The 15,954-nt window shown below is 42.6% G+C and overlaps 1 protein-coding gene across 1 annotated transcript in view; it reads left to right on the top strand.

Annotated features, from left to right (window-relative positions):
* LOC137625898 (phospholipase A2 inhibitor) overlaps window positions 1–11,485 on the top strand; it is a 65,290-nt gene extending 53,805 nt beyond the window's left edge. Inside the window, exon 7 of the mRNA XM_068356867.1 lies at window positions 10,821–11,485. Coding sequence (XP_068212968.1) covers window positions 10,821–11,114 — 294 coding nt within the window. The 3' untranslated portion in view covers window positions 11,115–11,485. The remainder of the gene's footprint in view (window positions 1–10,820) is intronic.
* Window positions 11,486–15,954: the final 4,469 nt, after the last annotated feature.

Below are 15,954 nucleotides of genomic sequence, written 5' to 3'. Positions count from 1 at the left end.
TTACTCTTTCTGCAAAGTGAAACCGTGATTCTCTCTTTCTCTATCATAACGATAGAGCGCAAACTGCGTAGCATAAATAAACCAAACGTTAGTTCATCTTTGAAAAAACAGCACGAAGACTATTCAAAGAATATATTTCTTAAAATATTTTCTAAAAAATATTCATTTCATCACTCTTACAGAGCAACTGTTTTAAACTAAACAAAAATAAAAGTTGAATGGGCTCAACGTTGTTTAACTTCGTTTTCCAAGTTAGGACCGCCTACAGAGAATAGGTAAAGGCCGCATATAAACAAAAACATAAAATTTATCTTGATGTTTAGTATAAATGGAAAGCTAATCGAAGAGGCCTAATAAAGGCGGGTGAGATATAAAATATAAAATATATAGAGGTAAATCTATAAATATCAACAATAATTTATAAAGTGATAAAATAATTACTAAAAGCCTTTAACACACTTCCGTACACTGAGGGAAGGGTCGGCCATCTTTTCTCTATGGAAAAACCAGAGATTAAAAAAAAAGCAAGGGCAAAACACTTTTCCTCTCCTTTCAAAAGCATTTCTTTTGAAGATAGTATTGAATAATCCAACACGGCGAAAGCAATAAAACCAAAACCAAGTACTTCACCAATTCGGTCGAAAACTCGAGGTCATAAAGCGAGCGGAACCAACTTGTCGACAAGACCGACAGAGAAGAACTGGAGAAATTGACAAGTATATGCTGTATCTGGCCGATAGTCGGCGCTGGTGGTCACACCCGCAACCTTCACGGCGATCGCTCGCGAGTTTTTGGAATCTGTTGAGCCGTCGGAGACGTCAGCTATTATATATTCACTGGCTAAGTTTAATATTTAAAAATAAAATATTTTGAGAACAGTAACATTAAAATGAATATTCTCCCCACAAGCAGGAAGATTACTGAACACGTCTGGTGGGGGGTAACAGTCTCCCTCGGAATGGAAAGTTGCCCAACACCTGGTGGAGGTTAACTCTCCCTCGGAAGGGAAAATTGTCCAACACCTGGAGGCGGACCTCCGGGTAGCGTTCTCTACTTCCCGTTCACGAGCTGAGCTCAAGCTGAAGTTCAACATCGAGTGCTGCCTGTGAAACCCAGCGGAAGCTAGATTCTGGGTCCAACCCATAGGGCTCACCCCAACTGGAAAACCTCGAAGGGAACCAGTCTGCCACTGGTGTCGTTTCTATGCCGAAGCTGCAGGAACAAAGGTGAGTAGAAGGAGAAAGGGCTGCTGTATACTGTAACACTCTCGTAACCATTCCTTAGCAAGGAGACTCTAAAGCCTCTAAGGAAAGTAAGAGTTACTGCAAGCGGGAACAGAAGAGACTTCCCTCGGAGGTGAGCATCTTTGCTTAGCTAAGGGAACCAATGGAGTTTACACAAAAGGGAAGTCCGGGTCACCATCTGAAAGGAAAAAGAATTTTTTAAACTATTTGGCCTGTTGCTTATAGTCGTAAACCGGTTAAAAGCTTTGACGGTCCGAGCCAAAATAAAGTGATGATCATTTACTACCCACGCTAACCCCTTCCACAAACTAGCGAAGGGTAGCTACAACTCGCAAATGTTTAACGGCTAGTTTCAGCTAGAGCTGAAATAATATTCCTATGTAAAGAGCATAAGGTTTATCTATAGCACCGGAACTACTTAAAATTATACTTTTATTTTTTTACTTAAGTAATATTTCATAATAAAAGGTTATTGATTATACAGTACAGTATAGTGTATATTCAAGATCTCTGTAATCATTTATGCTAATTAAAATGATGTCAGAGTTATAGTTATATCTAGACTTTGCCATTTACAGTTTGTGTTTTATGTGCAGAAACTAGAAAATGGTGAGGTAAGTTAAACGTAAGATTAATGTTTTCCTAGAATAGTATAGTTATTATGTAAACAATTACTACTTTACAGTACAACCTTCATAAATTAACCATAACAAAAACACATACATGGTACAGTGTTAGATATAAGATGGGCATAGTGAGTACAGGAATGTGATATCTGGTGTTCCTCAAGGGTAGTGTTCTTGGTCCATTACTTTTCATACTATATACACATGACATGTGGTTTGGCCTAGAAAATGAGCTTGTTGCATATGCAGATAATGCTACTCTCTTTGCATCAATTCCATCTTCTGAATGTAGATCTGGGGTTGCGGAGTCCCTTAATAGAGATCTAGCTAAAATTAGTGCATGGTACAAATTATGGGGTATGAAGTTGAATCCTAACAAAACTCACAGTATGATTGTAAGTGGGTTAAAGACAATGGCTTCTCAACATCTGGATCTCGGCATTAATAATGTTTCTTTAACTTTGTATGACTTTTTTCTTTTAAATTCTAGGTGATTCTCAACAGCAAATTTACTTTTGAGAAACACATTAGGTCTGTGTCTTTAATTGCACAAAAAAATGTTATTTTCATTAGTAAAATAAATTTTTGAATATACTTACCCGATAATCATGTAGCTGTCAACTCCGTTGCCCGACAGAATTCTACGGAAGGGATACGCCAGCGATCGCTATACAAGAGGGGGGTGTACTCACAAGCGCCACCTGTGGCCAGGTACTGCAGTACTTCTTGTTGACACCACCTCAATTTTTCCTCGGTCCACTGGTTCTATGGGGAGGAAGGGTGGGTCAATTAAATCATGATTATCGGGTAAGTATATTCAAAAATTTATTTCACTAATGAAAATAACATTTTTCAATATTAAACTTACCCGATAATCATGTAGCTGATTCACACCCAGGGAGGTGGGTGAAAACCAGTGTACATGTATATCAAGAAGCTAAGTATCCCGTATTTCATATTATCAGTTATTCAAAATAACAATGAAATTACAAGTACCTGGTAAGGAAGTCGACTTGAGCCATTACTCTGCCTTAAATAAGTTCGTCTTCCTTACTGAGCGCAGCGTTCCTCTTAGGAGGCTGAACAACTCTAAGGTGCTGAAGTATCAAGGGCTGCAACCCATACTAAAGGACCTCATCACAACCTTTAACCTCGGCGCTTCTCAAGAAAGAATTGACCACCCGCCAAATCAACAAGGATGTGGAAGGCTTCTTAGCCGACCGTACAACCCATAAAAAGTATTCAAGAGAAAGGTTAAAAGGTTATGGGATTATGGGAATGTAGTGGCTGAGCCCTCGCCTACTACTGCATTCGTTGCTACGAATGGTCCCAGGGTGTAGCAGTACTCGTAAAGAGACTGGACATCTTTGAGATAGAATGATGCGAACACTGACTTGCTTCTCCAATAGGTTGCATCCATAACACTCTGCAGAGAATGGTTCTGTTTGAAGGCCACTGAAGTAGCCACAGCTCCCACTTCATGTGTCCTTACCTTCAGCAAAGCAAGGTCTTCTTCCTTCAGATGAGAATGTGCTTCCCTAATCAGAAGCCTGAATAGTAAGAAACTGAGTTCTTAGAACTTGGAAAAGAAGGTTTCTTGATAGCACACCATAAGGCTTCTGATTGTCCTCGTAAAGGTTAAGACCTTTTTAGATAGTACCTAAGAGCTCTAACTGGGCAAAATACTCTCTCCAGTTCATTCCCCACCAAGTTGGACAGGCTTGGGATCTCGAACGACTTAGGCCAAGGACGTGAAGGAAGCTCGTTTAGCAAAAACCGAGCTGCAAGGAACATGTAGCCGCTTCAGATGTGAAAACAATGATCCTGCTGAAGGCGTGGATCTCACTTACTCTTTTAGCTGTTGTCAAGCACACGAGGAAAAGAGTTTTTAATGTGAGGTCCTAAAAAGAGGCTGATTGGAGAGGTTCAAATCTTGATGACATAAGGAACCTTAGGACCACGTCTAGATTCCAGCCTGGAGTGGACAACCGACGTTCCTTTGAGGTCTCAAAAGACCTAGGGAGGTCCTGTAGATCTTTGTTGGTGGAAAGATCCAAGCCTCTGTGGCGGAAAACCGCTGCCAACATACTTCTGTAACCCTTGATCGTAGGAGCTGAAAGGGATCTTACTTTCCTTAGATGTAACAGGAAGTCAGCAATCTGGGTTACAGTGGTACTGGTTGAGGAAACTGCATTGGTCTTGTACCAGCTACGGAAGACTTCCCCTTGAGACTGATAGATTCTGAGAGTGGATGTTCTCCTTGCTCTGGCAATCGCTCTGGCTGCCTCCTTCGAAAAGCCCCTAGCTCTTGAGAGTCTTTCGAAAGTCTGAAGGCAGTCAGACGAAGAGTGTGGAGGTTTGGGTGTACCTTCTGGTTGACGTAGAAGGTTCACTCCTAGAGGAAGAGTCCTGGGAATGTCGACCAGCCATTGCAGTACCTCTATGAACCATTCTCTCGCGGGCCAGAGCGGAGCCAACCCACGTCAGCCGTGTCCCTTTGCGAGAGGAGAACTTCTGAAGTACCCTGTTGACAATCTTGAACGGCGGGAATGCATACAGGTCGAGATGGGACCAATCCGGCAGAAAAGCATCCACGTGAACTGCTGCTGGGTCTGGAATCGGAGAACAATACAACAGGAGTCTCTAGGTTATCGAGGTAGCGAACAGATCTATGGTTGGCTGACCCCACAGGGCCCAAAGTCTGCTGCAAACACTCTTGTGAAGGGTCCACTCTGTGGGGATGACCTGACCCTTCCGGCTGAGGCGATCTGCCATGACATTCATACCGCCCTGAATGAACCTCGTTACCAGCGTGAGCTTTCGATCTTTTGACCAGATGAGGAGGTCCCTTGCGATCTAGAACAACTTCCACGAAAGAGTCCCTCCCTGCTTGAAGATGTAAGCCAGGGCTGTGGTGTTGTCAGAGTCCACCTCCACCACCTTGTTAAGCTGGAGGGACTTGAAGTTTATCAAGGCCAGAAGAACCGCCAACAACTCCTTGTAATTGATGTGAAGTGTCCTTTGCTCCTGATTCCATGTTCCCGAGCATTCCTGTCCGTCCAAAGTCGCACCCCAGCCCGTGTCTGATGCGTCCGAGAGGAGACGGCGGTCGGGTTTCTGAACAGCCAAATGTAGACTTCCTTGAGAAGAAAGCTGTTCTTACACCACGCGAGAGAAGACCTCCTCTCTTCGGAAACAGGAACTGAGACCGTCTCTAGCGTCATGTCCTTTATCCAGTGAGCAGCTAGATGATACTGAAGGGGGGGGAGGTGGGGTCTCCCTAACACGATGAACAGGGCCAGCGATGAAAGTGTCCCTGTTAGACTCATCCACTACCTGACTGAGCATCGGTTCCTTCTCAGCATGCTCTGGATGCATTCTAGGGCTTGGAAGATCCTTGGGGCCGACGGAAAAGCCCAAAAGCTCGACTCTGAAGATCCATACCCAGGTAGACAATGGTCTGGGATGGGATGAGCTGAGACTCCTCAAAATTGACCAGGAGGCCCAGTTCCTTGGTCAGATCCATAGTCCATCTGAGAATCTCCAGACAGCGACGACTTGTGGGAGCTCTTAAAAGCCAGTCGTCTGACGGAGCCGGACACAAGATCATGGTACTGCTGCACAGTCTGTGAACTGTCAACCATGGGGAAGCGAGGAAGTACAGTGACAACCCGAAGCTGTCTAGACTGTCTGGGTCGTACAGACAACTCCTTATCGGGTTGCTGAGGTTGCCGCACTGCGTCACAACAAGTCACTTCTGCTGGTTGTTGAACGTCTTCCCAGTGACACACTGACTCCGTAAACAAAAAAAATCCTCTAACAAGGACTAAGCTTGGACTGCATGTCTTGCAACACAGCTCAAGGTCTAAGGGAGCAGGTGTGGTAACAGACGGGGTTAGCGACTGAAGTGGAACCATTACCTTCCCTGGAAGCATGTTATGCTTAAATAAAAGTCCATAGGAGGCTACGCAGCTAAAGGCTCCTCTCCAAATGACAGAGTCCTCAAGGGAATATCAGAAGGAGGGAGAAAAGCACTTTCTCATCTACAGGGACCATATCTGAGAAAAGCTAAGTTCTCTCAGTGAGGGTTTCACTGGTGCAAAAGCAGCAGACTAGAAGGCAACGTTATGAAACTGCTTGACAGTCTAGTGAGTTGGCAACAACCAAAGATGTGTGACTGAGAAGCATGCGGTAAGGTATGCAGAGCATGCTGTATGCAGAGCATGCTGTATGCAGAGCATGCTGTATGTAGAGCATGCTGTAAGAGAAGCAGAGCATGTTGCATGGCGTGTAACATTTTCAGAAATTCCATGACCAGTGCTAGATTGAGTAATATCGCATTACTGTCCATTGAAAGTGCACGTGCCGAGGGAATTGATTTAGACTGTTTTGTTGATGAATTTGATAGCCGGCATGATAATCGTAGAATTAAGCTGCACTAAAAATACGATCTATAATCTACTTCACCTCAGGACAGGGAAACTCGCCCTGTTGGCAACACTGCATTACTTCATGCATGCTTGCATGGGGTTTTAATATCAACATAATATTTACATTACATTCATAACTCATGATTCATTTTTCTTTTGAAGATATTTTGCCATATTTGCGATTTGTTAAAAATATATTGCAAGGAATACATATATATTTTTTTATTTAAGTAATACGAATAACCTCCATTATCATAATGTTTGTGTAGGCATACATGTATATGATCACAAATGCAAGTTATGAAAGTAATGAGGTGTTATTATTGTCATTTGTTATTTCAAAGTTGAATGGGAAGAGGCTCAAGTTGAGGAGAAAGTGGCAGATGCATGCGTTGAGGTGGCTGACTCATAGCATGAGGTTCCTGCCTCAAGAGTTGCGCTTGCCTCAAGGGTTGAGGTGGCTGCACAGAGAGAGGCTCTTGACTCACGAGTTGAGGTTCTTGAGGTGTGAGCTGCGAGAGTTGAGGTAGCGGCTGCGCAGAACGCAGTTCCTGTCTCACGAGTTGAGGTTCCTGAGGAGCTAGCCTCAAGAGTTGAGGCTCTCGCCTTGAGGAAAGTTGAGGTAGCAGCTGCGAGAGCTGAGGTGGCTGCCTCAAGGATGGTAGAGGTTGTCGTACCTCAAAAGGTTGTAGCCTCAAAGATGGTCTAACTGCAAGAAAATCTTGCCTCAAGGCATAAGACTCCTGCTCCCATTGTTGAGGTTGCCTTAAGGAAGGTTGAGGTTGCTGCACAACGCTGGTAACTGGCAACTCCGAACTCGGAGAGGTAGCTTGAGGAACCTCAACTTCGTACGCCTGGCAGACTGGACTGCGGTGAGGCGGAGCGCTCGCAGGAGGAGGTGTAACCTTCTCAGCTTGAAACTCACGCATTAAGACCGCAAGCTGCGACTGCATGGACTGCAGCAAAGTCATCTTGGGATCAACAGACGATAAGGTCTGTTGAGGCAAAGCCTTAACAGAAGATGAGGTCTGTTGAGGCATCGCCTTACCTCTCTTAGGAGGTGTGCAGTCACCTGATGACTGCGGAGAGTCAGAGCTAACCCAATGACTGCATCCGGGTTGTTGAACTCTAGAGGTCTGGACTTTACGTTTAAGAGGTCTTGAGACCTGAGTCCAGCGTTTTCTCCCCGAAATTTCTTCTGCAGACGAGCAAAATAAGGGCTCAATCGTCTGCGGGTGGGAGTGACGGTCTCTGTAAGACACGCCCGCAACCATCGAGGATACTTCTGTGCGCCGATCAAGGCCTGCCGAACCCTTTTGCCCTTCGACATTGCTTCTCCCCTGGGCTTGGGAGCTTGCAAGAGGTCCCGGACTGGGAGGACGACTGGCACGCACAGAAGTACCCTCACGCACAACACTGACACACTTTGCGCTAATCACTTATCACTTTGATTTTCTGTTTGCACTTATTTCACTGAACTCGAAACTTTAAGTGGTTTGTACCTGAAACACGCAATTCTATCCTTCCTTAAAAGTTAGTAATTGCGAAAACAGAATTACAATGTAACAGAAAAATCTAATGAAAGATAAATAATTCAGTGGCTGGAAAGAGACTAAACACTAGATCAAATAAACTACGTTTAAAATCTCTCACCGCATAAAGCTTGAGAACAAGAATAAAACTCTAGAAACGTTTACCTTCTTCCCCTAAAGAGACTAGGGAGAAGAGCAAAAACGATAACAACGTTACTCGCTTGAACGAAACGTTTATCCAGCTCTCTCTCCCTCCGTCTCTATCTCTCTCTCTCTCTCTCTCTTGACTTAAAACCTGAGAGAAGAGCCCAATCATATATATCGTTAAAACATATTATTGTTAAAGGAAAAAAACTGAAATATTTCCCAAATAAAAAGTTCCTTTATTAGAATTAAAACCATTAAGCTAAGAAAGAATGAACAAAACGCTAGAAACGGTTACTCTTACTGCAACGTGACACCGTGAAAATTCTCTCTCTATCGTAACGATAGAGCGCAAGTTGAACGTTCTGAACGTCAACAACTGCAGAGACAAAACAAAACGTTAGTTCAACTTTGCAAACAGTACGAGACTATCAAAGAAATTCTTTCAAAAACATTAAAATAGCATAATATGTTAACAGGAAAACCGAAATGACGGGCTCAATGTTAATTAACTTCGGTACCAAGAAAAGACCGCCTACTATTAGGAAAGGTCGAATATAAACAAATATAAAAATTAATTTTAATAAGTTTATAATAAAAGGAAGTTAATCGAAGAGGCCTATAAAAGGCGGAGAGATATAAAATAAATCTATAACTTTTGTTAAGCAAAATTAAGAAAGAGAGTCTATACTCTCTTAGACACCAACACTTCCGTCTAAGGGAAGGGTCGGCCATTTAAAGGTGAAAGAGAGTTCATACTCTCTTCGTCACCATAATTAATCAAATTAATTCCAAAAGCTAGCTAAGCTAATAATAAAACTTCCTGAATAGCGAAAGCTGAAATCTTAGAGCAATACTTCACCAAAAACCGTGAACAAGACTCCAAAATTATAAGCGTATCCATGAACGTCTTGCCGGAAGCACGACAGAGGAAAAATTGAGGTGGTGTCAACAAGAAGTACTGCAGTACCTGGCCACAGGTGGCGCTTGTGAGTACACCCCCCCTCTTGTATAGCGATCGCTGGCGTATCCCTTCCGTAGAATTCTGTCGGGCAACGGAGTTGACAGCTACATGATTATCGGGTAAGTTTAATATTGAAAATTGGCTAATTGAGATAATCTTCTAAGATTTTTGGTAATCAATCTATTCTGAAGAGTTTTAATTCTTTCTTTCTACCTGGTTTCGAGTATTGTTCTCCTGTCTGGTCTTCAGCTGCTGATATTCATCTTAATTTGTTGGACAGGAACTTACGGTCTATTAAATTTCTTATTCCTGATCTACAGTACATATTAATCTCTGACACCGTTGTTCATTTACAGTAGTTCATTATGTATGTTGCATAAGATTTTCTATAATTCTGATCATCCTTTACATTCAGATCTTCCCGAACAGTTCCATCCTTTTCGTAATACTGTCCTAGGAATGCAGTTAATTCTATTAGTTAGACCTTCTCCATCATGAGGCTCAATACTACACACTACTCAAGAAGTTTTATTCCAGCTGTGACCAAGTTGTGGAATGATCTTCCTAATTGAGTATTTGAATCAGTAGAACTTCAAAAGTCGCAGCAAGTGTTTTTTATGTTGAACAGTCTTAGATAAGTCTTTTTATAGTTTATAACGCCTCTGCCTAGTGTTTGCCAGACGGGGGTTCGAGTCCCACTCAGACTCGGTAGTGCCTTTCGTGTCTGCAACCTTACAATCCTTGTGAGCTAAGGTTGGGGGGTTTGAGGGAGACTATAGGTCTATCTGCTGAGTCATCAGCAGCCATTGCCTGACTCTCCCTGGTCCTAGCTTGGGTGAAGAGGGGGCTTGGGTGCTAATCATATGTACATATGGTCAGTCTCTAGGGCATTGTCCTGCTTGATAGGGCAATGTCACTGTCCCTTGCCTCTGCCATTCATAAGCGACCTTTAAATCTGTTTTAATGTTGTTAAATGTTTTTGAAATATTATATTTTATTTTATCATTACTTCTTATATCATTTATGTATTCCCTTATTTCCTTTCCTCACTGGGCTATTTTTCCTTGTTGGAGCCCTTGGGCTTATAGCATCTTGCTTTTCAAACAAGGGTTATAGCTTAGCTAGTAATAATAATAATAATAATAATAATAATAATAATAATAATAATAATAATACTAGAATTTTAATTGTATCAGTCACACACAAATATATACTTGTGCTGACAAGTTTCAGTAGTCATGGTTCTTAGACTTACTGCTTATGCATTCAACGGCTTACTAGATTTTCAAGAACATAAAACAACAGTAACCAAGGAAATATTTTGTTGTTCTTACGGGTTTCAAGAGGGACAGGTGACTTGGCTTCGTGCTATTCAAGAATTTCACAATACTATACCATAATGTCCCTAACCGTTTTAGTGGTAGAGACATTTACTTACAGAAGTTGCATGTTCCATACCAAATAGGGTTGTTCATTTGTTTACATTATAACTATGCTATGCTTTCCTTGAGTCTGTTGTATACATAGAGTACAGTACACGAATACAATTCCCAAGTCAATTACAGTAGCATGCTGTTGTCCAATCTGTTTTGTTTCTGATTTTACATATATCTAAAACAATAACTGAAAGGATGAAATAAATTAGTAGTTTTACTTGATTCATTACAATCTAATACACAATCCCTGAAGCAAACTTTGAATTTATTAATCATTACATATACAATTGGTGATAAACTTTCATTTCCTGATTTCTTAATCCTTTTACTACTAAATGACTTATTGCAATATAGTTCTATGCAACATTCATTATTTGAATTTAAAAATCAAATTACTTATATTTATGACAAAGTATCCTTACACAAGCAAATTTCTTTCCAAAGATTCGTGATCTTCGGTGTCCAGAGAATTCGACGCTGGATAAAGAAAAGAAAAATTTTCAAAACATAGTCACTTCGTACAAGGAAGGTAGCGAGCCCATCCCTAGACATTCGTCTGTCACTATTGGAGTTCTGGCCTTTTTGTTGGTGTTTACAACATCAATGCTACTGGCTGTAGCATATTTCCAGAGGAAGAAGATGAAAGGTCTTATTATGCCTTACTGGGATTTCATCACAAGGAAGATTGGGTATGTTGGGATCTCAAACGAGGAAGCACCTCAAGAGGTTAATGTATAACTACTGTACTGTACCTAGAATTTGAAAAATCACTCTTTGTTATTTTTTATTCCTGTTTCATAATATGTTGTATAGCTTTTTACTAATGGCCATGTCAGAAAGGATGGGATTTGAAGTGATAAACATGTATATATCATATTGTGAATTCCTATAATATTCTTATTGGATAATATTTATGGTAACCAAAGTTCTTGAAAATACAAAACTTACAACTTTTATTTTCATAGGAACTTGAAATCTTGTTTAAATCATGTTTGCACTGACAAAATATATTTGAGAGAGAGAGAGAGAGAGAGAGAGAGAGAGAGAGAGAGAGAGAGAGAGAGAGAGAGAGAGAGAGAGAGAGAGAGAGAGAGAGAGAGAGAGAGAGAGAGAGAATATCTCTTTCAAAAAAAGGTTGTGTTTTTAGTACTGAAATGCATACCATACAGTTTATGTATTTGTTAACAAAATAACTTGAGTTTCTGATTAAGATTATTAGTTATAGTAAACGCTAATGTAGTACTGTATATTGTGTTTTCCAATATAATCAAAGGTACATAAAAAATATCTTAGGCTTTTTTCTAGTATTTGTGAAAACAAGAGAGAGCCTATAGACTATCTGGTTTTAAGGGCTGACTCCAGGACTCAGCTCTGTGCTATGTATCAAATTTACCTATAAAAATGACTCTTACACCAGAATATGATCTATCAACTTATTTGTACATAATAGATCACTCCAGAACCTATTGGATTTGTTCTTTAAATATCTATTACAAAAAATATATATTTTTTTTTAAACATTCTGATGGTACTGGATTTTTTTTTTAATTTCTGATGGTACTGGATTCTTTTTTTTTTTAAATTAAATTTTAAGATTACCCAGCCCAATGAGTCAAACTTGACTCTTACAGATCTGACCTTTGTATTTTGGTAGTACTAATTATGATTTTAATAAATATGTTATTTTCATTAGTAAAATAAATTTTTGAATATACTTACCCGGTGATCATATAGCTGTCAGCTCTGCTGCCCGACAGAAAAACCTAAGGACAAAATACGCCAGCGATCGCTATACAGGTGGGGGTGTACATCAACAGCGCCATCTGTCGAGCAGGTACTAAGTACTCCAATGTCAACAAAGAACCAATTTTCTCCTCGGTCCACTGGGTCTCTATTGGGGAGGAAGGGAGGGTCCTTTAATCTATGATCACCGGGTAAGTATATTCAAAAATTTATTTTACTAATGAAAATAACATTTTTCAATATTAAACTTACCCGGTGATCATATAGCTGATTCACACCCAGGGGGGTGGGTAGAGACCAGCATTATATGTTAACATTAAGAGCTAAGTATTTTGTATTTCATTTTAGCAGTTATTCAAAATAACAAACATAAAATTAATAAGTACCTGGTAAGGAAGTCGACTTGAACAATTACTCTGCCTTTTTAAGTACGTCTTCCTTACTGAGCCTCGCGATCCTCATAGGATGCTGAGCGACTCCTAGGAGCTGAAGTATGAAGGGTTGCAACCCATACTAAAGGACCTCATCAAAACCTCTAATCTAGGCGCTTCTCAAGAAAAGAATTTGACCACCCGCCAAATCAACCAGGATGCGAAAGGCTTCTTAGCCTTCCGTACAACCCAAAAAACAACAATAAAAACATTTCAAGAGAAAGATTAAAAAGGTTATGGGATTAGGGGAATGTAGTGGTTGAGCCCTCACCCACTACTGCACTCGCTGCTACGAATGGTCCCAGGGTGTAGCAGTTCTCGTAAAGAGACTGGACATCTTTAAGGTAAAATGATGCGAACACTGACTTGCTTCTCCAATAGGTTGCATCCATTACACTCTGCAGAGATCTGTTTTGTTTGAAGGCTACTGAAGTTGCGACAGCTCTAACTTCATGTGTCCTTACCTTCAGCAAAGCAAGGTCTTCCTCAATCAGATGGGAATGAGCTTCTCGAATCAAAAGTCTGATATAATAAGAAACTGCATTCTTCGACATAGGTAAAGAAGGTTTCTTAATAGCGCACCATAAAGCTTCTGACTGTCCTCTTAATGGTTTAGTACGTCTCAAATAGTACTTAAGAGCTCTTACAGGGCATAGGACTCTTTCTTGTTCATTTCCAACCAAATTAGACAGGCTTGGAATATCGAACGATTTGGGCCAAGGACGAGAAGGAAGTTCGTTTTTGGCTAAAAAACCAAGCTGTAAGGAACATGTAGCCGTTTCAGATGTAAATCCAATGTTCCTGCTGAAGGCGTGTATCTCACTGACTCTTTTAGCTGTTGCCAAGCAGACGAGGAAAAGGGTCTTCAAAGTGAGATCTTTAAAAGAGGCTGATTGAAGTGGTTCGAACCTTTCTGACATAAGGAATCTTAGTACCACGTCTAAGTTCCAACCTGGTGTGGCCAACCGACGCTCCTTCGAGGTCTCAAAAGACTTAAGGAGGTCCTGTAGATCTTTGTTGTTGGAAAGATCTAAGCCTCTGTGACGGAAGACTGCTGCCAACATGCTTCTGTAACCCTTGATCGTGGGAGCTGAAAGAGATCTTTCCTTCCTTAGGTATAAAAGGAAGTCAGCTATCTGAGTTACAGAGGTACTGGTTGAGGATACTGAGACCGACTTGCACCAGCTTCGGAAGACTTCCCACTTCGACTGGTAGACTTTAAGAGTGGATGTCCTCCTTGCTCTAGCAATCGCTCTGGCTGCCTCCTTCGAAAAGCCTCTAGCTCTCGAGAGTCTTTCGATAGTCTGAAGGCAGTCAGACGAAGAGCGTGGAGGCTTGGGTGTAACTTCTTTACGTGCGGCTGACGCAGAAGGTCCACTCTTAGAGGAAGTGTTCTGGGAACGTCTACTAGCCATTGCAGTACCTCGGTGAACCATTCTCTCGCGGGCCAGAGGGGAGCAACCAACGTCAACCTTGTCCCTTCGTGAGAGGCGAACTTCTGCAGTACTGTCAAACGTCAACCTTGTCCCTTCGTGAGAGGCGAACTTCTGCAGTACTCTGTTGACAATCTTGAACGGGGGGAATGCATAAAGGTCTAGATGGGACCAATCCAGAAGAAAGGCATCTATGTGAACTGCTGCTGGGTCCGGAATCGGTGAGCAATAAACTGGGAGCCTCTTGGTCATCGAGGTTGCAAACAGATCTATGGTAGGCTGACCCCACAAGGCCCATAGTCTCTTGCATACATTCTTGTGAAGGGTCCACTCTGTTGGGATGATTTGACCCTTCCAGCTGAGGCGGTCTGCCATGACATTCATGCTGCCTTGAATGAACCTCGTTACTAGCGAAATGTTTCGATCTTTTGACCAGGTGAGGAGGTCCCTTGCGATCTCGTACAACGTCCTCGAATGAGTCCCTCCTTGCTTGGAGATGTACGCCAAGGCTGTGGTGTTGTCGGAGTTCACCTCCACCACCTTGCCTAGAAGGAGGGACTTGAAGCTTCTCAAGGCCAGATGAACTGCCAGTAGCTCCTTGCAGTTGATGTATAACGATCTTTGATCCGCATTCCACGTGCCCGAGCATTCCCGACCGTCCAATGTCGCACCCCAGCCCGTGTCCGATGCGTCCGAGAAGAGAATGTGGTTGGGAGTCTGAACAGCCAGCGGCAGACCCTCTCTGAGGAGAATGTTGTCCTTCCACCAAGTCAGTGAAGACTTCATCTTCTCGGAAATAGGAATCGAGACCGCTTCTAGCGTCTTGTCCTTTCTCCAGTGAACAGCTAGGTGAAATTGAAGGGGTCGGAGGTGGAGTCTCCCTAACGCGATGAACTGTTCCAGTGATGAAAGCGTCCCTAACAGACTCATCCACTGTCTGACTGAACATCGGTCCTTCTTCAGCATGTTCTGGATGCATTCTTGGGCTTGACTGATTCTGGGGGCCGACGGAAAAGCCCGAAAAGCTTGACTCTGAATCTCCATACCTAGGTACACTATAGATTGGGATGGGACGAGTTGGGACTTTTCCATATTGACCAGGAGACCCAATTCCTTGGTCAGATCCAGAGTCCACTTTAGATTCTCCAGACAGCGACGACTTGACGAAGCTCTTAGAAGCCAGTCGTCCAAATAGAGGGAGGCTCTGATGTCTGCTAAATGTAGGAATTTGGCAATATTCCTCATCAGTTTCGTAAAAACAAGAGGTGCCTTGCTTAGGCCAAAGCACATGGCTTGAAACTGGTATACCACCTTCCCGAAAACGAACCTTAGAAAAGGTTGGGAATCTGGGTGGATGGGGACGTGAAAGTAAGCGTCCTTTAGGTCTAACGAGACCATCCAGTCTTCCTTCCTGACCGATGCTAGAACCGACTTTGTCGTCTCCATGGCGAACGTCTGCTTTGTGACAAAGACATTCAGAGCACTGACGTCTAGCACCGGCCTCCACCCGCCTGTCTTCTTCGCCACTAAGAAGAGACGGTTGTAGAAGCCCGGGGATTGATGGTCCCGGACTTTGACTACCGCTCCCTTTTGTAGTAAGAGAGACACCTCTTGCTGCAAAGCTAGTGTCTTGTCCTCCTCTCTGTACCTGGGAGAGAGGTCGATGGGAGTTGTTGCTAGAGGGGGCTTGCGCAAGAATGGAATCTTGTACCCCTCTCTGAGTAACTTCACAGATTGTGCGTCTGCGCCCCTGTTCTCCCAGGCCTGCCAGTAGTTCTTGAGCCTGGCTCCCACTGCTGTCTGAAGAAGGTGGCAGTCAGACTCTGCCTCTAAAGGACTTGGAACCCTTCTTCTTGCTCCCGCGTTGACCTTCGGCACGAGCACCTCCTCTGCTGGCGGCTCTGCCACGAAAGGGCGGAATGAATCTTGACGCTGGAGTGTCCATCCTGGGTCTAGGCACGGAGGGCAAAG

This window comes from Palaemon carinicauda, chromosome 33 (assembly GCF_036898095.1).
Source record: "Palaemon carinicauda isolate YSFRI2023 chromosome 33, ASM3689809v2, whole genome shotgun sequence".
Classification (NCBI taxonomy): domain Eukaryota; kingdom Metazoa; phylum Arthropoda; class Malacostraca; order Decapoda; family Palaemonidae; genus Palaemon; species Palaemon carinicauda.
Note: the sequence above shows the minus strand (reverse complement) of the source record. Positions and strands in the feature narration are given on the sequence as shown.